The sequence below is a fragment of the Citrus clementina genome, unplaced genomic scaffold (assembly GCF_000493195.1).
Source record: "Citrus clementina cultivar Clemenules unplaced genomic scaffold, Citrus_clementina_v1.0 scaffold_3, whole genome shotgun sequence".
NCBI classification, from domain to species: Eukaryota; Viridiplantae; Streptophyta; class Magnoliopsida; order Sapindales; family Rutaceae; genus Citrus; species Citrus x clementina.
In genome coordinates, this window is record NW_006262339.1 from 4,328,875 (window position 1) to 4,352,387 (window position 23,513).

General features: G+C 35.9%; 3 protein-coding genes and 2 pseudogenes across 7 annotated transcripts in view; 3 read left to right on the forward strand and 2 right to left on the reverse strand.

Moving 5' to 3' along the window:
- The window catches only part of LOC18048025, a 13,169-nt gene extending 6,472 nt beyond the window's left edge, over positions 1 to 6,697 (reverse strand). The window contains exons 1-15 of one of the 3 annotated variants that reach the window (XM_006440032.2): positions 6,515 to 6,697; positions 6,223 to 6,409; positions 5,961 to 6,085; positions 5,712 to 5,828; positions 5,296 to 5,439; positions 4,753 to 5,127; positions 4,493 to 4,650; positions 3,718 to 3,839; positions 3,534 to 3,625; positions 3,063 to 3,306; positions 2,842 to 2,905; positions 1,902 to 2,050; positions 1,721 to 1,791; positions 1,462 to 1,635; positions 857 to 928 (exon numbers count right to left, since the gene is read on the reverse strand). In XM_006440032.2, coding sequence (XP_006440095.2) covers positions 857 to 928; positions 1,462 to 1,635; positions 1,721 to 1,791; positions 1,902 to 2,050; positions 2,842 to 2,905; positions 3,063 to 3,306; positions 3,534 to 3,625; positions 3,718 to 3,839; positions 4,493 to 4,650; positions 4,753 to 5,127; positions 5,296 to 5,439; positions 5,712 to 5,828; positions 5,961 to 6,085; positions 6,223 to 6,409; positions 6,515 to 6,610 — 2,190 coding nt within the window. In that variant the 5' untranslated portion in view covers positions 6,611 to 6,697. Of the gene's footprint in view, positions 1 to 856; positions 929 to 1,461; positions 1,636 to 1,720; positions 1,792 to 1,901; positions 2,051 to 2,841; positions 2,906 to 3,062; positions 3,307 to 3,533; positions 3,626 to 3,717; positions 3,840 to 4,492; positions 5,128 to 5,295; positions 5,472 to 5,711; positions 5,829 to 5,960; positions 6,086 to 6,222; positions 6,410 to 6,514 lie in introns of those variants that run through there. The other 2 variants (XM_024189770.1, XM_024189771.1) reach the window with 2 other exon arrangements.
- Positions 6,698 to 9,177: 2,480 nt separating this feature from the next.
- Positions 9,178 to 11,728, forward strand: LOC18048026 (elongation factor 1-delta 1). 2 transcript variants are annotated; one of them, XM_024189720.1, is made up of 8 exons: positions 9,178 to 9,277; positions 9,619 to 9,718; positions 9,821 to 9,937; positions 10,084 to 10,162; positions 10,444 to 10,564; positions 10,676 to 10,789; positions 11,139 to 11,300; positions 11,460 to 11,728. In XM_024189720.1, coding segments are annotated over exons 2-8 (681 nt in total). In that variant the 5' UTR covers positions 9,178 to 9,277; positions 9,619 to 9,632; the 3' UTR covers positions 11,462 to 11,728. The 2 variants fall into 2 exon arrangements, with proteins under 2 accessions (XP_024045488.1, XP_024045487.1); XM_024189719.1 differs by having other exon boundaries at positions 9,625 to 9,718.
- Positions 11,729 to 14,171: 2,443 nt separating this feature from the next.
- On the forward strand, positions 14,172 to 17,109 carry LOC18045931 (UPF0235 protein At5g63440). 2 transcript variants are annotated; one of them, XM_024189898.1, is made up of 7 exons: positions 14,172 to 14,391; positions 14,503 to 14,617; positions 14,757 to 14,910; positions 15,010 to 15,106; positions 15,659 to 15,747; positions 15,848 to 15,916; positions 16,752 to 17,109. In XM_024189898.1, exons 1-7 carry the CDS (start codon positions 14,277 to 14,279, stop codon positions 16,809 to 16,811), a joined length of 699 nt encoding a protein of 232 aa, XP_024045666.1. In that variant the 5' UTR covers positions 14,172 to 14,276; the 3' UTR covers positions 16,812 to 17,109. The 2 variants fall into 2 exon arrangements, with proteins under 2 accessions (XP_024045666.1, XP_024045667.1); XM_024189899.1 differs by having other exon boundaries at positions 14,242 to 14,391; positions 14,517 to 14,617.
- A 543-nt stretch (positions 17,110 to 17,652) lies between these two features.
- Positions 17,653 to 19,607, reverse strand: LOC18045932 (annotated as a pseudogene).
- Positions 19,608 to 19,786: 179 nt separating this feature from the next.
- On the forward strand, positions 19,787 to 23,025 carry LOC18045933 (annotated as a pseudogene).
- The last annotated feature ends 488 nt before the right edge of the window (positions 23,026 to 23,513 follow it).

The window sequence follows — 23,513 nt, forward strand, 5'->3', positions numbered from 1 at the left end:
GCAGACTCTCATTAAAATTTTGGTTTATTTTCCTTTTTCTTTTTAAGTTTGCATTAATGGAAAACCAGACCCCCCCCCCCCCCCCCCCAACACCATGTGAGTGGGGTTCAAAACCCAAACCTCTTGTACCACCTCAAGGGGTTTTCACCAGTTGAACCAACTAGCACTCGCTCATAGAACTTTCTCTAAGGAAAAGATGCCTACTAATGAAATGAGGGATATACAAAAGAGAAAAGCTGCAGTCCAAAGTAACCAGGATCAGCTCGAGACAGATCTGGATCTATACAATGTAAAAGAACCTCCAATACACATGTCCAACAACAACAGTAACTATAAACCATCATGTGCATATTTCACTAAAGAATGAACTTTATATTCATTGCAGTGTATGTTTCACAAATCACAATGGATCTTCACAAAGTGAAGCAAAAGAGTACTACACTATTCTGACCAAAACCAAACATCATGTATTCGATATCAAAACAATTAGCCGTTAAGCATCTAGTATACTAAAAGTGAGGACAGGGAGAGAGTGGGGGGAAAGAGGGGGGGGGGATGTTTGAGGATAAAGGTTGAAGAGGGTGTAGTTCAATGAACTCCAACGTCTGAAGATAAAAATTTAGCAGAAATTCCTCTTAAGAAGGTCGAAGAAGGAGAATTATTTTGAAAGTTTGTCAAGGAGTCAACATGTACTTTTCAAGCTTTCATATTGAGGAATTAGCTACAACTCCTTTTCCAGATAAAGAACCACCCCCATTTCCAATTGCTGATACTGAAAACTTCAAAATGACAACCAACCATACACAACAACTTAAATTTAAAACAAACAGTATCAATTAAAAGTTATTGTCAATACCGGAAAAGCCAAGTCAAGTAGAGCAGTTTGATTGCTGCCAAACTTCGTGAAAAGCAGGCCGCCAGGGTGTGACTGCAAAAGGAAAATTCTGCAGTGTAAGGAACTCAAAAATCTTTTTGGTGGTATGAAAGGAAAAATCTACGAGCATCCAGATGAGGTTAATATAAATTTTTGAAATTATTAGAAGTAGCTCTATGTAAAGGAAAATATCATGAAATTAGAAACATGAAAAGAATTTTGTGACTGAAGCAGAAGGTAAGTTGAAATGAAAATATTTCAGATGTTCGAATCAGCACAAGCTTCACAGTCAATTATGGCATGATCAGCTGAAACTATGTAGCATCTTTAGAATATATAACTTGTATAATGTGGTCAAACATTTTTACTTATTATTTCTATCTAGACTATAAGGAAGCATGAAATTGAGTCACATGCTAATTACATAAGATGTCTGAAGAAGTCCTTGCATTGTTTATATTTATACCCAGGAATCCTCCCCCTGCGAAGGAGTTCTTTGAGTTCTAAACAGGGGAGTATCACTCAAAAACCAGAACACCCAAAGAATTCTCACCATGGTTACATCTATGAGATCAGATAAAGATTACCTTTTCCTTACGATTGTCAGTATGAGTGTGGGAACCAATTACTATCACTTTGTCAGGAAGCTTTTCAAGTCTGCTTTTAAATGTAGAATATGAATCTGAATTTCCTGCAATAGACTTCTCAGCATCTTTCATGAACAAAATGAAAGGACAACTTCGGCTCTCGCTGAAGACAACCTGATGGAAAAAGATTCTAATGAAGTGGATAGATTGGAATAGAAACACAAAATGATATAGATATTTTCTAGTAAAAGAATGCTACCTCAAACAGTGTGTTAATGAGTAACTTGTCCAAATCTTCTGTCCCCGAGTTTTCCAAACGAAGATCAGTGACTAGAGGGAGAGAGAAATCTAGAAGTTAGAAATTTGAGACAATGGACGAAAGATATAGGGCTAATTCACATGATCCAATTCATAGACTATTAATAGGAGTTTAACATTACCGTTGCAAAAGAATCCATGACCTCCTTCGCATTGACCACCAAGGTCAACACCATCAGGAATAGGTTTGTCAAACCTTACACCAATTTTCGATGAAGGATTGTCCTCAAAAAGCAATGCAACCTTTCCACGAGTGCCACAAGGTGGGCCCCTAGATTATAAGTTTAAAAGGCATAAATTACAGAAACTTCAAACTTAAACAATCAAGTTAAAATAGAAAAAAGTGTGAGAAATAAGTCTGAAAACTTTTGAAACTGGATGTCTATTGAGCCCCATATGACATGACTAATAAATAGAAACACTCCAGCCTAAAATGGAAGATTAATTGCAAATTATATTCACCTTCCACAGAAGGTACACACATCCGTCAGTGCTCAGTAACAAGAGTCCTTACTCCAGCCCTTTATAAGCCAAATTTCTGGTGATATTATAAGGTTCTACGTCACTGTTAAGAGTTTTTCTAAAATCCTCTTCAATCTATTGGTCATGTAATCAGCTGTTGACTCCTGCCATTTTGCGAAATCTAAACTTGGTCATACCCTATTTCTTTTCAAACAAAAGTTAAATCAATTCAAACTAAGTCTTTGAATAATTTCCTCTTAAGGCCTTATTAGGCCACTTATGAAATTTGTGTCCATAATTCTTCAAAAAGCCCCAAACCACTTTACGTTTCAACTATGCTCTCCTATTTATAATTTGATATATTAAGATTTCTTCAAAAACCATCTACTGTAGTCTGCCTGAAAGGCAGATTGCTGTCTCAAGGAACCAAAAATTTCAAATCACCCATACATAAATACTAGACTCCCAGACAAAGAGACTTATCTCGACGGTCAATCCTCCCCCAGCTCTAATGCATCAAAGGAAATCCTCCTCAATATAGAAATGAACTATTTGTTAAGCACAAACAATAGTATATCCAAAATGTCAGCATATATCCACCTTGTAGGAGATGCTGTCGGGTATAAGCCACCAGAAGTTGAACCCATGAATCTTACTCTGTCACCTGCACGATCCATTTTAGAGAATTGTCACCAGAGTCAATGTCCAAGATAACTCAAGCACTTCAAAATGGGAATCCGCAATAAAAAAAGGCAAAGTGCAAAAGGACTCTCAAGCACAAATTTTAAGGGACATACTGTTTTGTTTTTCCAAGGGCATACCTATTCTAAGCATGTGATTCTTAGATGTCCCAGCAGATGTGAGAGTTGTATCAGTCTCCATCTTGGGTTGAGATTCAGGACCCTGTGGAGGGGGATTCGAAGAGCTAGGTGTATCAGATTCACTGACAGGCAAATTTATGCTCTTGGCCAAATCAGTGGATGTAGGACCTTGTTTGACACAGCCACATGATTTTTCTGCACTTGTTCCGTCCTTCAGCATCTCGGCTTCCTTAGAAGACAAACCCTGAAACACATTTAAAATCAACAAATTATACATATATAATAGTCGTCTCTTAGGTGAAAGTTTTAATACCAGTAAAGTAGAAGCCAAAATAAAGACGACCATACTAATATGACTCTTGTGTTCTGAGAATCAGATTATCAAAGTAAATATAGATCCCAGCTAAGCAGCAAGAGTATTAATGAAAATTAATTGCACTTATCAGAATCAAGCAGGTGATTTTATCTTACACCCAAAAGTGAATGACTATCAAAAATGAGCAATTTCGCCCCAAAATAATGGGCAAGCGCCTTAGCCAACATCTCCTGATAGATCTCAGACCCTGAAAATGTATTCACAAGATAATTCATTACAGTGCACTAGTACAAAAATAGACATGTGTATTTAGGATAATAAAGTAAAATACCAACACACCTGCAGGACCAGAAAGCAAAATACGCGGATTTACAGTAGTTAGCTCTGAGGTGTACTTTGCATGGTCTTTGTGCTTCAAATGTATATACGAAGCAGCAATTAGCACATTCTTTGTGTTCTCACTGCAAGAGAAGAAGCCCAAAAACAAACATTGCATTTATCAAAAAAAAAAAAACTGATGCAACATATAACCCCAAAGTCAACAATGAGCACTCCCCACTTTTTTCTCTTTTCCTTATCTGATTAGAGCAGAAAGAGATTTAATAAAATAATAAGTCATATCTTCATTAATGAAGGTGAACAATAAAGCAACCACTAAAACAAACAAGCTGGAAGCAACAAGAAGATCAAAAAGCAACAGCCTCACAATTAGCTGGGAACTTGGAAGAAGAAAACAGTAAATCTTGAAAGTTGCTTGAAAGCGAAACAAGTAAAGAAGCACAAATCGAACTTGATCCAAGAAAAAATAAATTTAAATTCTGAACCATTGCAGCCCATCCCCCTCCCTCCTCTACAAGCACATTGTTTCTTGATGATCAATGAAATGCATGAAGACAGCCCTAGACTTGCTAAAACCATATGGCATGATACCAAGAAAAATTGTTGATACCAAGAAAAATTGAGCAAGTCATCAAACTGAGGAACCATGTATAACATTTGTGTCGTGTCTATCAAGAGATAAAGATGCAAATGAATTGGGGAACTATAAATGACATAATTGGAAACATCATATCCACAAAATAGAATTTGGAATAATTAAATATATCAATCGTACCTTAGATAATATGGGAAGTTTTCAAATGACTCTTGTAAGTTTGTACCATCAAGAATTCCAGCAAGAATGTCTTCTCTGAATACCGCACACCGTAGAGACATACCCAATGTTGATGCTGGCTGTGAATCCCTTCTCCACTCGTTTCTTCCGTCCAATACCTGTTTACAGATACTTTTGCTCAATTTCAGATTACAACTACTTGATGGAGCTAACATCCTCAAGAAAGGCCTTAGCAAATCATTCACCCCAGAGAATTTTACATTGCCTGCCTCTATGCCAGCATCCTGGTTGCATTCTACAGGAATATTCTTGCCAATTGATCCAATGTCTGCAGCTTTATCACTGTCTGTATTTGCAGTTGAATTGCCTTCTAAACCATCAAGATCAACCTCTGCACCATCATTATCAGCAGATGGAGTAGGCAACTCAGACCCTAGGTGAATTTTACTGGTGCTCTGAGCAGGAGATTTCCAACGTGATAAATCTGACCTCAGGCTGGAAAGAGATGCCAAAATGGAAGCCCCGGCTACAGCTGAAGGATCCCCTGACCTCCGTTCTAGCTGCAGAAATTTTCCTGGGCCACTTTGAACCTCTGCACCTTTAACTGCAACCTCATTCAGGAGTTGCTGAAATATCTACATTGACAAAAATTAAGGATTTCACCTGCCTAATAGCTAACATGCATATCATTTGCAAGAGAATGCAACAGAAGAACCAAAAGGCACTCCAAAAAAAAAAAAAAAATCCAACATGCAAGAAAGAACTAGATAAGTATACGGCCCTCATATCGCAGGAAAGGATACATAAGCATGATTGCCCAGTGAACCAAAGACAACCTCATCGCCCGACCTCAGCTCACAACTTGTGTTCTTCTTCAAATTTTTTCCGTTTACTTGCAGACCCTTGCTCCCTATGCTTTCTACCATAGCCACAGCACTGCCTTCGCTCTGATCATGTCCACAAATAATGAGTACTCATACTGCATGTACATATTTAAGGAGTTTATCCCCACAAATAAAATAAAAACAATCCATTGCCAATAACAAAAACAAAATAGACCCAATACTACATCCAATATCCTAATGAGCCATTCTCAAAGTACATCCAAGAAACGAGGAACAGAACTCTAGATTATAGTCATGTCACATGAATTGTTTAGATCTTATATCACCAATCCAAGAAAATCAGAAACAGTTTGTGGCATAAATTCAGGCAATACCTGCACATGCTTGATCTTGCATAGAACTGCACTAATGGCCTGGTCTTTCAGTGGAAAATTGCACTGTCTGCTTGATCCAACGGTGAAAATTGAAGCACAAATAGGCACATTTGAATTCTGCATCAAAAAAAGTGCCTCAATATAAAAAACACACACATGAAGCCCAAGTCTAAACTCAAAAATAAGACTATCAACAGTAAATTATATATTGCTACTTTAGTGTTATATTAAAACTAATGGCAAAATCACCTGCCCAGACTGTGACAAAAGCCTGCACCAAGGTGTAGAAGTCTCGAAGGTTGGGTTTTGCTTCTGATATAAACTCCAAGAAGAGAAGGAACTTCTCGGCTTCTCCATCACCACTGGGGTGGACCCTTCCGAATCAAAAACAACAGAACCAAGAAAACAAACAAAAAATCAAGTCCAAGAAATTCTAATTCTAATTCAAAATCCACTGAAGAGAACACTTAAAACAAACAACAAAAAGACTGCATAATATTTCTTTAACTACCTTCAGCGATCGGTGCAGTAACGGAAACAGCTGGAGTGGCCTCCGTCTTCCCGCCACTCACGCCCTCACCAGCGATCGGAGTATCGCCGGTCCCGCATTCTCCGGGATCCGGCGCCGCCGGAGTACACACTTCCTTAGAATTATCCGTCGACTGCACCGGCTTCTCCACCGCACCGCCATTTTCGACCTAAAATTCCACAATTCAGAACTCAAATCCCGTTATTTCACCAAACACAACAAAAAACTTTTACTAATACAAAGAAATCGAAGAAACCGAAACGAATCCAAAAACCTTCTGACGCTTCGGCGACGGAGGCTTATCCTCCGATGATGAAGATCTCTTGCTATTGTTACCAGAGAGAGATCCACTCCGTCTCGTTGAAACCATGACTCCCTGGTTTTGGTTTCTCTCTGCTCAATAGTTAGAGAGAGGGGAGAAAGAGGAAATGAAGTGAAAGAAAATAACAAGATTTTAAATTATATTATTTTGTAGATGAAATTAATAATTGGCGTTAATTTAATATTTTATAGTTTTTGTTATTTGTCTGGGTTGGGTTGGGTTGGGTTGGTGCACAGGGAGTTTGCTGCATCCGTATTTATAAGAGAGTGGCCTTAGGTGAGCGGTGTAAAGATGGCAAATTATCAAATTAGGTTTCGTGATTTGTGATTGGTTGCTGGTATGCGTTTCGCAAATATTTTGTTTTGTGGTGTCGTAGGATACGTCACCGTAGTAGCGAGTCGTGAGTCGTTGACTCGTCCATAGTTGGGTTGGAGTGGAGAAGTGAAAACCTCGATGTTCGTTGTGACATACCGGCATTGTTCACCGGATTATAGCTTTCGCTTATATTTTTAAAAATTATTTATTTTGATCTTTTGAAGGAATTTACTGTGATTTCAAATAGAAGAAATTGTGAAAAGTATAGTAAATAACAATAAATAATAAATATAGTCATTTTTTTTCTGACAGTAAGACCTTAGACCCTCGGTCTATTTGTTCCCTCAACAATGTTAATTGAGGTCAAAAGTTTAGGTTTCCGTAAATTCAAAATATTTTTCTCCCACAAAGTTGGTAAGGATAATTTTTTTTTAATCCCCTATTTTTTATTAATTTAGAATTATTATTTTTCAATCAATTCGATCTTATGACAATGGGTTTGCCTATTCTGATGAGATATCGATGAATAGCATAATGGACCAAATATTGACAATTCATCATTCTATATTTGTCTAAAATTCTAGCAAATAGAAAAATTCATAATATAGATATTGAGGTTGGACAATTATAATTTAAAATATATAACACTAAAAAATACTAACCGTTGTATTTTGAAAGTTAAGTTGATTTAATCAATTACTTTTATGATTAAAAAACTTATACTATCTTTATTATTTTTATCAAAGTTATTATTTAAAAATTATGTTTACTTTACATTATTAATTCTTATTTTATACTTATAGTTTTTTTTTTTTTTCGCAATAGCTACAACTTAAAATTTATGATATCTCGATACCAAACAAGACCGTAGTATGGAACAAATATTCTAGCATTTAACTCAACCATACTATCAAGATAAAAATTATCACTCAAAAGTATTTGTTATCTATACATTCACTTAAAAGCTACCAAAGACCGCATTTTTATCCAAACGATTATAAGTAAACATCACAAAACTCTAAACTCAAAAATTAAAAAAAAAAAAAATTGGTAAAATGCTGGTTTTTAAGATTATCTTTGAGCATTTTTTTTTTTAAATGTATGAGTGCTATGCGAATTTTATTGAGAATGTCATCTTTTTCACTAAAGAACACCGAAATATCAAGCATATTAAATCCTACAAAATTTGCCATATTTGTGTGTAAAGTAAACCTCATTTTGTCACGTATATAAATAATTAAATAAATTAATAGACTTGTCACGATCACACTAACTTTTAAGTAACTTGATATTAGTAACAAATAAGGATTTTTATTGTGGTTACGGTGGGAAGTGGATAGATTTAAATTCAATGATGACCTTAATTTTTTGTCAATTTTTTTAAAAGATACAATTGATAGTTTTTAGATAATAACATAAAGCTAATTAGATTTTAACCATATATTGCATACATGCATATGTGGCAAAATATTACAAATAATTGAACACAACTCAGTTCATTATTGAATCCAAATTCGATACCATTTTTAAAATAAATATTTTTAAGCTAACTTTGAGTCTGTTGGTATTCATTATTTGTGCAAAAACAGCGATGTGGCATGTCAAATTGCTCGTTGCACGTATGAACACTACCTCTTCGACCATATAGTTTCGTAAACGGTGAAATAATTAGCATAATTCTATTCTTTTATTTTTGTCAATTTATTATTTTTTTATATGGCATAAACAAAATAAATAAACATTTGTATACTTGTAAAAGCAAGTTGAAGTAATTGTTTGATGCCAAGAGAGAGGACGATAATTGGAATGAAAAATAAAGTGATAATGTTTGCACAAAAAGCAAATCTTTTGGCTCTTAAAGATTGAAATTATAACAGTATTTTGACGGGCTTTTCTTTTAGTGGCTAATTATGAATGTATCACCAAATTAGAACAATTTATAACCAACAAGCATTATGAACAACTTTATGCAAATCATACTTGGAAAGCACGATCAAACTAGATTTTACACTCGATTTACAACTGAAAATAACATTAAATAAAAAATACAAAAAAAAAGTAATTTATGGGAATTTGGGACTTGAGATATCGTTACCCAGACCTAGTCCGAGTGCAAGGAAAAACTTTGCCCCGGACAGGTGTACGAATTAACATGCAGGCCATGCCCAATCAAAAAGAAAACCCACTCTACTCGAAAGTCTCGAAGGCCACGGCCCAAAAAAAAAACACTATTTCCGTCCAACCTTCAGGGGTCCCATGCGAGAATATTCAAGGGCCGCGAAACACCAGATCTTTACTTTATTATAAAACCCTAGCCTTCACAAAACCACGCACAAGCCCTAGTAGAGACCTCGCCACTCTCCCTCCGAGCTAATCTCCCCATTGCTCTTTCTCTCTCCGGTAAGCCCAAGATCTTTGTTTTTTTTTTTTTCATAATTATTGTCATGCTTTAGCTTAACATATTTTCTGCATATGCTCGTGCACTTAGGTATTTGCAATAAGATCTGAATCGTGACCAATAGCAATAACAAATCACATTCAAAATATCCATGTGATTTGTTATTGGTTTTTGAATTTTACCTGGACATGTTATAGGTTTGTGTCCAGTTGTTAAGGCCATGTTATGTTGAAATCGGGGATTAGTTAGCTGTATGTTTGTTTGCTGGACTGTGCATACAGTTCGATGTAGTGAAGATAGTCCGGTAGTAGGAAATTGGCACTCACTTTGATTTTTGCCCTAGTTACAGTTACAGCTATGGCCGTCGCATTCGATAATGTCAACTCAGCCACTGGTCTGAAGAAACTCGATGAATACCTTCTTACTCGCAGTTACATTACTGGGTAAGTGTATGTACATTTGTGTATGTACTGTTTGAAATAGAACTCATTCTGAGTCTCTGTAATAATTCTGCTCTTTTCCTTTCCTTATGTTTCTCTTACCAGGTACCAAGCTTCAAAGGATGATATCACTGTGTATTCAGCTCTTTCAAAAGCACCATCATCTGAATATGTCAATGTGTCTCGGTGGTACAAGCATATTGATGCACTCTTAAGGATCTCGTAAGTTCTTGTCTCATTTGATGGTAGTCTCATGTTATCATCACCGCCTATATGGTGATGTGATATTATTTTAAAGTTTACCATGCATGGTCATGTTGTATTTTTTCAACGATTTTCATGTACCATGGATCTGTGTGATATTTCAGTGGCGTTACTGGTGAAGGCTCTGGTGTCACTGTAGAGGGATCTGCTCCTGTTGCTACTCCCCCGGTAGCTGACTCAAAGGCAAGTAGTGTTTTGTGCTTATTTTTGGTGTACTTGGATGACTGCCCCTATACTTATAATCAAAAGAATGCAACTGTTCTACATTTTTGAGGCAAAACCATTGTGCAAGCATTTTCATTTACTTCTGGTGCCGCATCTGCAATTGTTTTTGACTTTATATTCAGAGTTTAAGTTTAATTCGAACTCATAAAGTCCTTTTTTTTTAAATTTGTTACTTGTTTTCTTGGTTTTCGGAGACTTTGTATGGGGGCCATAATTATTATTTACGAAATGTTTTCCAGGCAGCAGCTCCTGATGATGACGACGATGATGTGGATCTATTTGGTGAGGAGACAGAAGAGGAAAAGAAGGCTGCCGAGGCACGCGCGGCTTCCGTCAAAGCATCAGCCAAAAAGAAAGAATGTATGCTTCTCGTCTTATTGATCTTTTAGTTTATTTATTAACTAGTGACCTGACTATTTGATGTGTCATTCTCAATTTTATGAGCTAAGTACTTGTGCATTTCATTTCCAGCTGGCAAGTCATCAGTTCTATTGGATGTGAAGCCTTGGGATGATGAGACTGACATGAAGAAGCTTGAGGAAGCAGTAAGAAGTGTTCAGATGGAAGGATTACTCTGGGGAGCCAGTATGTTCCTCATTTCTATAACTCAAGTATATAGTTTTCTTGATTTTAGGTGAAGAGAAAAGACATTTGTAGTGTTTGTTACGGCACCCAAAATCATCTTTTAGAACAATTCAGATTTTTCTGACCAAAGTTAAATAGTAACATATTTGGGCAAATCTATATATCTACATTATGGAAAAATATTGACCACATTTCTTCCCTTGGGGTGGGGAAAAAAAAAGTCTTGTGTCATACATTCAGATTGGTAACTCTAGTTTCTGGATAGATCTTTCATCTTTTACATTTTCCTCAATTGTCAATTTTATTTTTATTTACAGTTCTGATACTCATAAATTTGTTGATGCAACAGGCAAACTTGCACCTGTTGGATATGGTATCAAGAAATTGCAAATAATGCTTACAATTGTGGATGACTTGGTGTCTGTTGACACCCTCATTGAGGAACACCTGCTGGAAGAACCAATTAATGAATATGTCCAGAGCTGTGATATTGTAGCCTTCAACAAAATCTGTAAGTATCAGTATCTAGTCTTTATATTCCACAACCTTTTACAAGTTATCAAGTCCTCAACTTATTGCATTGCATCATTTTTTCCCCATGAAATTCCTGAAGAGCTATATTACCACTGACTATGTGAACTTATGCATTGTCTTTGTCTTCTCGTTGCAGAATTTGTGGATCCTTTGGCAAAGTGGGTGCTAGAGAGGCTTCCGGGGATTTTGTCTTGGATAATGATCATAGCAAAGTGATATTTATTTTATAATTTTTATTTTTGTTTCAGGAGTCTTGTGTGTTCCATTATGGATTTGTTCTTCTATGGATGCTGTCTCTTTGGAGTTTTTTAACTGTGACTGAAGTTGGTATGCTATATCTGCAATGCAGAACTCTTTAGAGCATTAATGATTGAGAGCGGCTTTGCCCATTTTGAGTTGTTTTAATTGGTTTCGTCTGTGATAAAAAATAAATTGACTTCATACCCCAATTTCCGGTTTTTAGTGTCTGAAAGCAAATCTAGCGCCGCACGACCAAACTAGAATTGTAAATAAGTGGCCTAAAAGATGGGAAACATTCTAACTTGTGATTTAAGACCACATTTAAGCCGGGTTTATTTTTGGACAATGTGATGGGGCAGTGGTCTTTGGAATAAAAATAATTTGAATTGGGATCTGATTGGCTTCATTTTACTGGAAATTGTTTGTAAAATCTGCATTATGTTCTCAAAAAACTTGAAGGGTGTGTTTGGTTGAGGGCCAACAAGCTTTGTTTGGATACTTCTTAATAAATTTGAATCTAATTTCATATTTGATTCGAACGTGAGTTGAGATAGTTTTCCTTGGAAATTTTTATCTCATGGGAAGCTTGCGATACATAAACAGTTTTAATTTCTTAGACTGATCAAAATACATATTAATTATGTTATTATTACTGTAAATTTAAATTTAGATACTTAGTCATTTAGTTCATTTAGTTAATAATTTAAGTATTAAATAATGATATTTATATTTAGTTAATAACAAAATATTAATTCATTATTTTGTTGATTTTTAATCCATAAATAATATTTGAACTTAAACTAGATTAATGGAAAATCATTTTAATAAATAGATAATTTAAACAATATGACAAGTTTAACTCTTTCCAACATTTATTATCCGATGAAGGTACGGGTCATTCATCAACTCTTACGTGAAGTCTGGAGTAAAACGTTTATAGCGTGTGAAGTCTGGAGTAAAATGTTTATAGCGTGTCATTTACCATTTACGAAGTCGTAAGTGACATTCATTCGATTATTACTTCAAAGTATATACGGTATATCATCTATTTTATGAATATATAAATGACATGACATGCAAATACGTAAATTCGATTATTACTTCAAAATATATATAGTATATCATCTATTTTATGAATATATAAATGACGTGACATACAAATGCATAAAATGTCACATAGAATATATCACAAATAAGTGGTTAAACATCTTTTTTTACTTCTAACTTGATACAAATTAGCAATTCATTAAATGATGACAGACAGTTCGCGCTTCATTTTTTAAATTTGCTCTAATTATTTCACTTCATCCTTAGCACCAACAATTTTCACCTCCGTGAATCAATTTTTCTTTCTAAGAATAAAATACTATAGGATAAGAAAATTATTGAAGTAAAGATAAATTTTAAATTATCAATTGAGTGTTTGAATATTCAAATGTTATTTGCTGGTGAGAAATTGAATGGCAATTGACTAAGTATGGAACGGAGCGACTATAAAGAAGTTCTAAGAGTTGCGATGAAAACTTCAAGTTTATAAGAAAATGATTGAAGTAAACATAAATATCAATATACTAACGTCTATTATATACCAAGCTCTGTGTTACACTATTGAGATGATTTATTAATTATTGAATAATCTTTTACAAATATTCCGTTGATCGATGCTTCAGATTTTGTAAAAAATATATAAACATGTTGTTTTGGCAGTTATCCACCTAAAACTTAGAAAGCGTATCATTATTCTGCCTCTTTTTCTTAAAAAAAAAAAAAACATCACGAGGAGATATAATCGAATAATGACAAAATTACTATTTTACTCCAAATGTAAATTAAACAATTTTAACCTTTATTAATCATCTCGAATTGGCTAACTAATGTACGTATTTTTACTATTAGCCATCTCCTTTTGAATAAACAATAGTAAATTCATAAAAGAAAATTATACTTGAACGGACGTTGTTTTTGTTTGTGGGTGTTAAATGATATTTTTGCGCTTATGATATTATTAATTTTTTAACAAAATTATGACGAGAATGGTGTGATGACATATTTTGTAAATTTCACATGAATGGTTTCGCAAAACATATTTTTTTATGCATTTTTTATAAAGTCTGAAACGTTCGTATGGTCGATAAATATTTTCTCCTCTTTATAGTTTCCATATGAATTAGATAATTTTTTTAATTTTTTTTTTTTATAAATATGATAATCTTACACCATGTAGGAATGATGCATCAGATTTTAAGTCGACGTCGACGGAGAAACGGTGTGGCCTAATCATAGTAGTATATTCATCATTACTCACGAGTCACGAGTCATAACAAAAAGAAAGAGTAATGATATAGTCATAAATTTTTATACAAATTAATGTGGCATGATAAAATTAGTTAAATTAAAATTTTCTTGACCCACATGATTTATTTTTATTATTTTATATTTTCATTCAATCAATAAAATTAATACCACATTAATTTTTATAAAATAAATTTATACAAAAATTTATAACTATACCATCACTTAAAAAGAATTATACCCCACAAAAATGTCGCCACACCCTCAAAGTCCCTTAGCAAAAGCTCATAACAATAACCAATCCCTTAGCGTAACGGCGTCGTATTTCGGAAAATAGAAAAGATTTAACTTGAAAACGATTGGGGGAAGGAGCAGGCAGAGCTGAAGCTAAAGCTCGGAGACGCAAAGAGAGAAAACAGGAATGCCGAAGAGAACAACGCACACATACTCGAGCGAGGACGCAGCTCCCGATGGCCCTGATTCTGATCTCTTCGTCTACTATTGCAAACACTGTGGATCCCACGTCCTCATCACTGGTTCTCTTCCTCTCTTTCTTAAAACTTAAAATTGAATTGAAAATGGATTCTGGTTTTTAGGTTATTAATTATTGAATTATTTGCTCCGTGCTGAAATATACTCGCTACAAGATACGCAATTGCAGAAAATGCCCAAAAGGAAGACTGACAAAGCCTATGTGTTGGACAAGACCAAGCATCTTGCTAGACTGAACATCAAGGAAGCTGGCAAAGTTCTCCTAAGACGGTAACTTCTAATTATTATTATTTATATGAACAAAGAATTTTTTTTTTTTTTTTTTTGCTGTCTATTATAACTAATCTAATGAATGCAAGTTGCATGAAAGAGAGCGTGCTCATATTATACAACAAATCTTCCTGTCCAGGGGTGAAGGCAAATTGGAGAAGCAATTTCGGATGAACTGTATAGGTTGTGGGCTATTTGTTTGCTATAGGTCAGAGGAAACTTTGGAAGTGGCTTCTTTCATCTATGTTGTCGACGGTGCTCTTAGTACGGTTGCTGCTGAAACCAACCCACAGGTGGGGTTGAAAACTGAATTGCTTCTTTCTGTTCATTTACAACCATAAAACATAGTTGTAATGTCCTGAAAAGCTAACTTGGTTCTCATTGTGATGTAGGATGCTCCTGTACCGCCCTGCATTTCGCAGTTGGAAGGAGGGCTGGTTCAAGTGGCCATAGAGGTGGAGGACCGTGCGCAACGCTCAGCAATTACAAGTAAGTTGTTTGTTAATTGCTTCTTCATTAGTATGTTCTGGTAACGATTTCCTTTTATGGCCCTGATTTTATAGACCTTATCTTTATGTTTGTAAAAGTTCACTAATAAGCTTTGAGTGGAATGGTGTCTATGAAAATTGTAAATTTCTGCCCTGTCTTTGTATGCTTATACAAACAGTGTTGCTATGTTGGACACTGTTATGCTCCTTATGGTGTGTGTACCTGTGCATGTTGCTCAACTGTGTAGAGTTAGATCGTCAGGTTCGAGGTTCCTTGTGGGTAGTATGGCACAATGTGGTGTTGTTGCTTACTAGAACATATGTGACATCACCCATAAAAGGCATATGTAACAGGATCGGAAAGGCATTTATATTGCACTTCCTTGAGGAGTTTGGAGCTTAATGGTCTCTTGACACTCATAATCATCTCTCTATGCCCTCATTGGGTGTAACAATGACTTCTCAAATAATTTGAATCATTTTTTCTGAAATCAAGTTTATGCGTATTTTATTCGTAGTTACTGAACCTTACTCTGTGTTTTATCCTTTCCAGGAGTGAATGCTGATGACGTTCGAGTTACTGTGGCGGCACCTGCAGCCCGTGGGGAAGCGAACAATGAACTTTTGGAGTTCATGGGAAAGGTATTGCTAGTGTTCTAAACAAATACAATGATGAAAAAGCTGAAATCTTAAATTATCACCTGTTTGTTGCTGAGGTTAACTGTGTCGGGAATTCATACAGGTATTGAGTCTGAGATTGAGCCAGATGACTCTTCAAAGAGGGTGGAATAACAAATCAAAGCTCCTGGTGGTGAGTTAAATCAAACGGTGTTTGTGTGTGTTTTTGCTTGTGTTGTGTATGTGCTTTCATTTCTGTGAATTAGAAGCAGGTGATGTTTTGATTTGGTGAACAAATATAATGTTTCATCAGCAACAAATTATCAGATGTAGTAATACGGTGAATAGTTCTAACATTTCAGCATGTATGGAACAATTTGAGGACTGATTAGAATTGTGCTCTCGTGCAGTTTGATATTATCATCTGTAATCATGGGATTCCTCTCATTTTCCTTTGGCTAGATTCCCAATTATTGTTTAAGATAGCTAACAATATACTGTTTATTTAAGCACACTGATGCATGAAGTTGTGGTTGGTCAATTAAGCAAACTCTTTTTGGTAGTATTTAACTGCTACAAGTCAATATCTCTATACACATCTTTCCAAAAATACTGCACATAAATAACCAGGGTTGAAGGTATTGGTAACATGTTGCAGTGGCTTTACAACTGCCTGCATATTGATGCATGAAGTTGTGGTTGGTCAATTGAGCAAGGCAAACTCTTTCTGGCAGTATTTAACTACTACAAGTCTATATCTCTAAACCCATCTTTGCATAAATACTGCATATAAATAACCAGGGTTGAAAGTAATGGTAGCATGCTGCATCGGTTGTCTTTATAATCATTATGAATCAAGTTTTGGAATCTTTGCTGTGGAATTTCTAGTTTGTTTGGTTTTGCAGTGGCCTTTTTCTTTCGTTTTAATTTTTCAGATACTTTTTCATCCATCTTCTCGTGTCGAGTATAAAATGGCACTTAAGCCTCAAACATGAAATGTAGTGTACTAACATTTTATTTAATCTCAGGTGGAAGATCTGTCAGCAAGGCAAGTGTATGAAAAACTACTTGAAGCTGTACAACCTTGAAACTGCTTATAGTCTGTCTGGTAATAATTTTTATTTTCCCAGTTGGTATTCGTTATTGGTTTTTCAGCAGAAAGTTTATAATGATTCATTGTAATATCAAGGAATGCTGCCTATAGAACCTCAATATCCATGGGTCTATTAGATAAATGGCAATTGGTTGCTTCTCGTGGATTTTCATAACTCTGTTGCGCAAAGCATCTGAAATTGATGCTTGAGTTATTGAGTTATTATACTTGTAGCTTTTGCACCATAGCCATGGTAACCATAATAGCAGGTTTCCTAGTGGAGTTTTCTAAAACTTGCTGTTGCATTGAAACAAATTTTACCGCAAGCCAAAGCTTTTCAACTAAGCTGAGCAATGAGTACGGTATACTGAGATATTAGCGCGAGCAATGCTAAAATTTTATGAGTTATGATGATTCAAAATTACGTTAATTCAACCTAGCATGGCTGAAATAGTGGGACTTTTATTGCCAGCACAATTCAGTGTTTAATCCAACAGGTACATAACAATATGCTTACGGCTGATAATGATGAGAAATTGAGAATGGTTATTTATTAATCTTGTTTACTTCGGGGGCCCACAACCACAGGCAAGAGAGAGTGCTGTAGGGATGCAAGGCTAAACACCCAACAGCTTCTATTTTGAGATCTGAAAGCTGAAATGAAAACTTCTGCGCCTGAAAGACACCAATACCATCCATTTAAAGATAGTCAAAGATATTCCAACTTGAGAGGTATGCACGGGCGTTAAAGATCATCTAAGATATTCCATCAGCAGTGGCATGCAACATATAAAGAATAGATCACGGCAATCTAAAGCTGGAAGAAAACACAGCTGGAACAACTAAAAGAACACAATAGAACATGAAGTAAATCAATAGAAAGGCCAAACAAGCATTGTTGCGGCAAAGTCAACCTCAACATAACCACCATCAAAATTCCACTGAGAACTATCATGGTAAGCGAGCCATGGCAAGACAGAATAAAACTAAATACTGAACCAACAGAAGTCTTCAGGAACAAGTATCTTGTAAACAAAATTGTATGTTGTCATGGTAGTACAAAGGGGGAAAAAAGAGAAATCAAGTCAGGACTCCCAACATTCAAGATAAGGCACCACTATGTAGCTGTCCTCGGTTTCCTGGAAGCCAACTGGGTCTCCGGCTACAAAACAAAGGAATAAGATGCAATAGAACATTCCGCAGATTAACAAATCTGAAACCTTGAATAGAAATGATAACGAATTTAAAAGTTCCAAGGGATTAAAAGCAAGCATGCCTACACAGCACAGAAAGCAAATCATACTTTCGATAATTTACTGATCGAACTTTAACTAAAGAACCTACCTCTTTCTTCACAGGTTCCTCCTTTTCTGAGAGTGTCAACTCAATATGACATGGGGAAGACATGTATGCTGCCAAAAGTAATAATACATCTCCATTAAGTGCACACATGTGATTAAAGGTAGGAATAGACAATTTCACAAGAGAATAGGAGGAAGAAGCACTCACGGTTAATCCTTCCATGTGCACGATAAGTCCGACGCCTCTGCTTCTGGGCTTGATTCACTTGGATGTGAGAAATGTAAAGCGCGTCCACATCTAAGCCTTTCACCTACAGAGTACATGAAAAAGAGAGTTAGAACAATATACAGGATAAACAAGGTAAGAAGGTGGATACATGGCCAAAATAACAAGTAGGCAAGATTAAACGATACATACCTCTGCATTACTCTCAGCATTCTTGAGTAAATCCAGAATGAACTTTGCAGATTTAACCGGCCAGCGACCTTGACCATTTGGATTACGGTTTTTAGCCTGTGCAGTTCGCCCAACACCGCGACAGAAGCGGGTGAATGGTATGGCTTGCTTGTGAGCCATAACATCCTCCAAGTACCTTTTAGCCTTGGTCAAAGACAGCTTTCTAAGAGCATGGGCTGCCTCCCTAGTGTTCTGTGAATAAAGAATAAAGGTACTGAGTGACAGATGATTCGAGCACATAAAAGACATTAATCACTAGCACAATAACAGTTTAGTATCCCAAAAATTAATTCCTCAACAGAGAGTGGAAAGCAATAAGTAGCTAAAGTCCTTTAGCCAAAAATGTTTCGACTTTGAAGTAAACAAAAAAAAAAAAACATAGTCTATCCTTGGAACGGATTAAATTCTACAAATCATTATCAACGTGGTGAAATGAAACAGAACAATTAAGCAAGCAGCACCAGTAGTGATCCAAGCATAAATCATATGTCAACAACTGAGAATTACCAAATTGACATCAGCATACCTTGAAGTGAACACGGAGATCAGAGCCTCTAGCTTTGCATGCTGCAATGTAATACAAAAAATAATAACAGATTATATTTCAAGATTTTAACACTTACCAATTATAAAATCTACCACTCAGCATACAGATCATCCGTTAGATAAAAATTCAGTTTTTCTTAAAACATCAATACGCCTTTTTTTTTCCCCAATAAATTCTGTAATGAAGCTATGAACTCATCAAATTGAATATCAAGGATGCAGAAATTAGGCTTACACTTGGTGGGATTGTCCGGCTCTTTCGAATACTTCACCTGAAAGCAAATCAAAACAAGTACATAACTCTATTGCTTTTGAAATCATAATTTTGTAGCAGGAAAGAAGAAAAATAAAATCAAAGTATTACCAAAATGAGGTCAAGAAACTCACCATGGCTGCTGCTGCTGCTCTTCTCAGCGTTGCGTTTTTCAGCCAATTGAGAAACGCGGGTTATGTCATACGAGGGAAACTCTAGGGTTTGTATATCAATATTGGGCCTGGACTTTATTTAACTGATCCTGTCCAATCTCCGAAAATCTTTATGGGCTTTTGTCGGTCAGTTTAATTCATCCAATAAGATACTGCCACGTTTATTAGTTTGTATTTAGTTTAGATTTATGGGAGGGTAATTTTGTAATTCAATCATATGATCCGCAGAGAGATGAAAAATTAAAAAGAGCGAGAAAGAGAAGCAATTTGGCTCCATAAAAGTTTCGATCTCAGAAGTCAGAACAGAGTGAGAGAGAGAGAAAGAGAGAAAGCGAAAGGAAAATAGAGTATTCGACGGCTACACTGTTCTTGTAAGAACATTGTATTTCGGATTTTTTTTTTTATTTATAGCTTTTGTAAATTTATTTAAATTTATAGGCATCAAGGTTATAGGTTTTTATTAGCTATTAATTGTGTTTGTAATTTGCTTGGAATTCGTTCTTTGGATTTTTATGTGCCCAATTTTTTATTCCTGGGTTTCTGCTGATTTTAGGGTTCGCATTTCATAACCCAAAAAATAAAAAATTGGTCTTTTGAAGACTTCTGTCGAAAGTTGGGAACTTCAGCTCGAATTTGTGAAAACATAGGAAAGAAAGCTTATGTGTAGATACCCAAGTTTGGATTTTGATGTTTTGATACCAAACTTAGGGTTTTGATAAGTTGCTTGGGGGTAATGTTTGTGTTTTGATGGAATAGTTGAGTTTTTGAAAGCAAAAGAAAGATTGAGATAATGATGAACAACAACAATACTCCTATGAAGAACACAGGGACGCTGACAGGTTCACAGAGTATGGCCATGAATAGTCAATCCCATTTGCTATCTCAGACACAAGGGCAAACACGAGATGGCTCTCACTTTCCCGGCCATTTTCACTTGTCTGAACCCCATGCTCATGCGCTTGCCCAGGCTCAGTATGCTCATGCTCATGCCCAAGCTCAGGCTCATGCTGCGCATGCTCAAGTAAAAGTGTCATTATTGGTAATTTAGTGGGACAAATCATCATCATTTATATTACGTAACGCCTCTTTAATGCAAGCACAATCTCATCCCCAGTTGCAAACCCCTAATGCTGGTGGTAATGTTGGGGTGTCATCCCCTGCTGTTTCAACCCCTGGAACTGGGGGCAGTGCCAAGCGGGCTACACAGAAACCACCTTCTAGGCCTCCTGGTTCGTCATCCAATACAAACACTGGTTCACTGTTTAAAACCATGGAGTTGACCCCGGCTGCTCGTAGAAAGAAACGGAAGCTTCCGGAGAAGCAAATACCAGATAAAGTTGCTGCTATTTTGCCTGAATGTGCGCTTTATACACAGTTACTTGAATTTGAGGCAAGGGTAGATTCTGCTTTGGCAAGAAAAAAGATTGATATTCAAGAGTCACTTAAGAATCCTCCCCGTGTTCAAAAGACACTTCGGATGTATGTTTTCAATACCTTTGCAAATCAGGATGAGACAAGTCCTGAGAAGAAAACTGGAGAAGCCCCATGTTGGTCACTGAAGCTAATAGGGAGGATACTGGAAGATGGGCAAGATCCAGTGTTGGCAGGACTTATGCAGAAATCAGACACTTCGTATCCAAAATTCTCATCTTTTTTCAAGAAAATTACAATATACTTGGACCAGAGCCTCTATCCTGATAACCATGTAATCTTATGGGAGAGTGCCCGATCACCTGCACTTCATGAGGGCTTTGAGGTGAAGAGAAAAGGGGACAAGGAATTCACAGCAATTATTAGGATAGAAATGAATTATTTTCCTGAAAAATCCAAACTTTCACCTTCTCTGATGGAACTTCTTGGAATTGAGGTTGATACTCGGCCAAGAATTATTGCTGCAATTTGGCACTATGTGAAAGTTAAGAAGTTACAGAGCCCAAATGACCCTTCATCCTTCATGTGTGATCCCCCTTTACAGAAAGTATTTGGGGAAGAGAAGATTAAATTTGCTACGATTTCCCAGAAGATTTCACAGCATTTAATACCTCCACCACCTATACATTTGGAGCACAAGATAAAGCTTTCAGGGAATAGCCCTGCTGGAACTTCTTGTTATGACATGCTTGTCGATGTGCCTTTTCCACTAGAAAAGGAAATGGCTGCCTTTTTGGCAAACATGGAAAAGAACAAAGAGATTGATGCTTGTGATGAACTAATATGTGCTTCTATAAAGAAGATACATGAGCATCGCCGGAGGCGGGCTTTCTTTCTTGGTTTCAGTCAGTCTCCAGGGGAGTTTATTAATGCTTTAATTGCTTCTCAAAGTAAGGATCTAAAGCTTGTTGCTGGAGACGCTAGCCGTAATCCAGAAAAAGAGTGTCGGTCTGATTTCTTTAATCAGCCATGGTAAGTTTTATTTAGTTAACATCATTTAATTGTTATTCGTTTTGTGTGTTTCCTTGCGTATGTTTGGTTTGAATTATGTCATGAAGTACTACTTCCTCACCCTGCTGGCGCAAGTCCATGACATGTTATTTGGTCCATAGACTTGTATTATACAATGTGGCTTCTCTTATTTATGTCACTGTGTAGTATGCTTTCTGTATTGGAAGAAATTTGCTGTGGTGGCATGGGGAATATTTCATCACGTACATGCTTTAGGATCTTAATCTATTATGGAGTAGCTCGATAATTTTTATTTGTCATTGTTGTTGAAAACAAAGACAAGAAGATGGTGATTGCTGCCATCTTCATTTGGGTTGTGTCAGCTGCCAGGTGAAAGAACCCACCTGTTCATTTCATATCAGTAAAGTTGCCTTTTTGATTTTGTCTTTCAATAAAGCAATCATAGAATATTCATTTGGTACCTTATTGTGAGAGCTTCCTTGTACTATTGTTTTCCCTGCTGAAAATAATCCGTGCTGGTTTATGTTTCTGAAAGAATGAATATATAATAAATTCTTCCAATAAGAAGCATATTCTGACAGTTCTTTTTCTTCCCTTTTTTTGTGGGTTTGTTGGTGGGGGGTGGTTGTCAAATCTTAGGGTTGAAGACGCTGTCATCCGTTACATGAATCGCAAATCTGCTGGGAGTGATGCTGCTGGAAGCACTTAATATGGATACCGTGAATCACTAACAGGTGGTAAATTAACTTCACCGCATCACACTGTTTTCCTTCTCTGATTTGTTGGATAGAGTAGTGGATGCTGTAGGACCAAAAAGCATACCAAGAAAATTTTCCGGCTGGCATTTTAATCAACTTGCTTAGGTTTTAAAATAGATATTTTTTTTTCCCTTGAGAGAAGGCATGTTGCTGTATTATTATTATTTTCGGTTCTATAGTTGTTGTAGGGTTATTTTTTTCTTAGTGATATTGCATATGGAGACTTGGATGCCAATCTGTTTTTCCATATACCATCTCAAATGCTGTAGAATGTTTATTTTTGTTATTGGTACTAGGGGCTTTTCCAGTTGATGCGAATCCAATTGCTGATGGCGATATGATTTAGTTCTCAAATTCTTGCATGTTTATCAAGCAAGAAGGAATTTATACTTTTTCTGTTTTCTCATTTCTGATGGATCGGCACAGCTTAACAAACCTTAAGGGCAACTCCTTTCTCTTGCCTGCGAACTTCTTTGTGACCAGAAACATTTATTTATTTATTTAAAAAAAAAAAAAAAGGGAACGGTGTGAGTCGAGTGACTGGAGACTTGCAACAGTGAAGATAAGCAATCACTAGTATCATAGTCAGATGCCAAATTTTGAAGTCTAAATTAAGGGTGCGTTTGGAATTGAAATTGGGTTGTTGTAGTTTAAAAGTTACGATACTTAAGTATTTGGTAAATTATGTTAACATGATTTTTTACTTGTATGATAAAAAAATTATTATATCTTTGATATTTTTATTAAAATTATTATTTAAAATTTATATTTACTGTATATTATTAACTTTTATTTCATAATAGCAG

Bases quoted from the DNA above. Each gene is read 5' to 3' on its own strand.
- LOC18048026 (XM_024189720.1), top strand. From the start codon at position 9,633: ATGGCCGTCGCATTCGATAATGTCAACTCAGCCACTGGTCTGAAGAAA. The intron at 9,719-9,820 runs GTAAGTGTATGT...TTCTCTTACCAG, and splicing joins ACTCGCAGTTACATTACTGG to GTACCAAGCTTCAAAGGATG. The intron at 10,163-10,443 runs GCAAGTAGTGTT...AATGTTTTCCAG, and splicing joins CCCCGGTAGCTGACTCAAAG to GCAGCAGCTCCTGATGATGA.
- LOC18045931 (XM_024189898.1), top strand. From the start codon at position 14,277: ATGCCGAAGAGAACAACGCACACATACTCGAGCGAGGACGCAGCTCCC. The intron at 14,392-14,502 runs GTTCTCTTCCTC...ACTCGCTACAAG, and splicing joins ATCCCACGTCCTCATCACTG to ATACGCAATTGCAGAAAATG. The intron at 15,107-15,658 runs GTAAGTTGTTTG...TATCCTTTCCAG, and splicing joins GCAACGCTCAGCAATTACAA to GAGTGAATGCTGATGACGTT.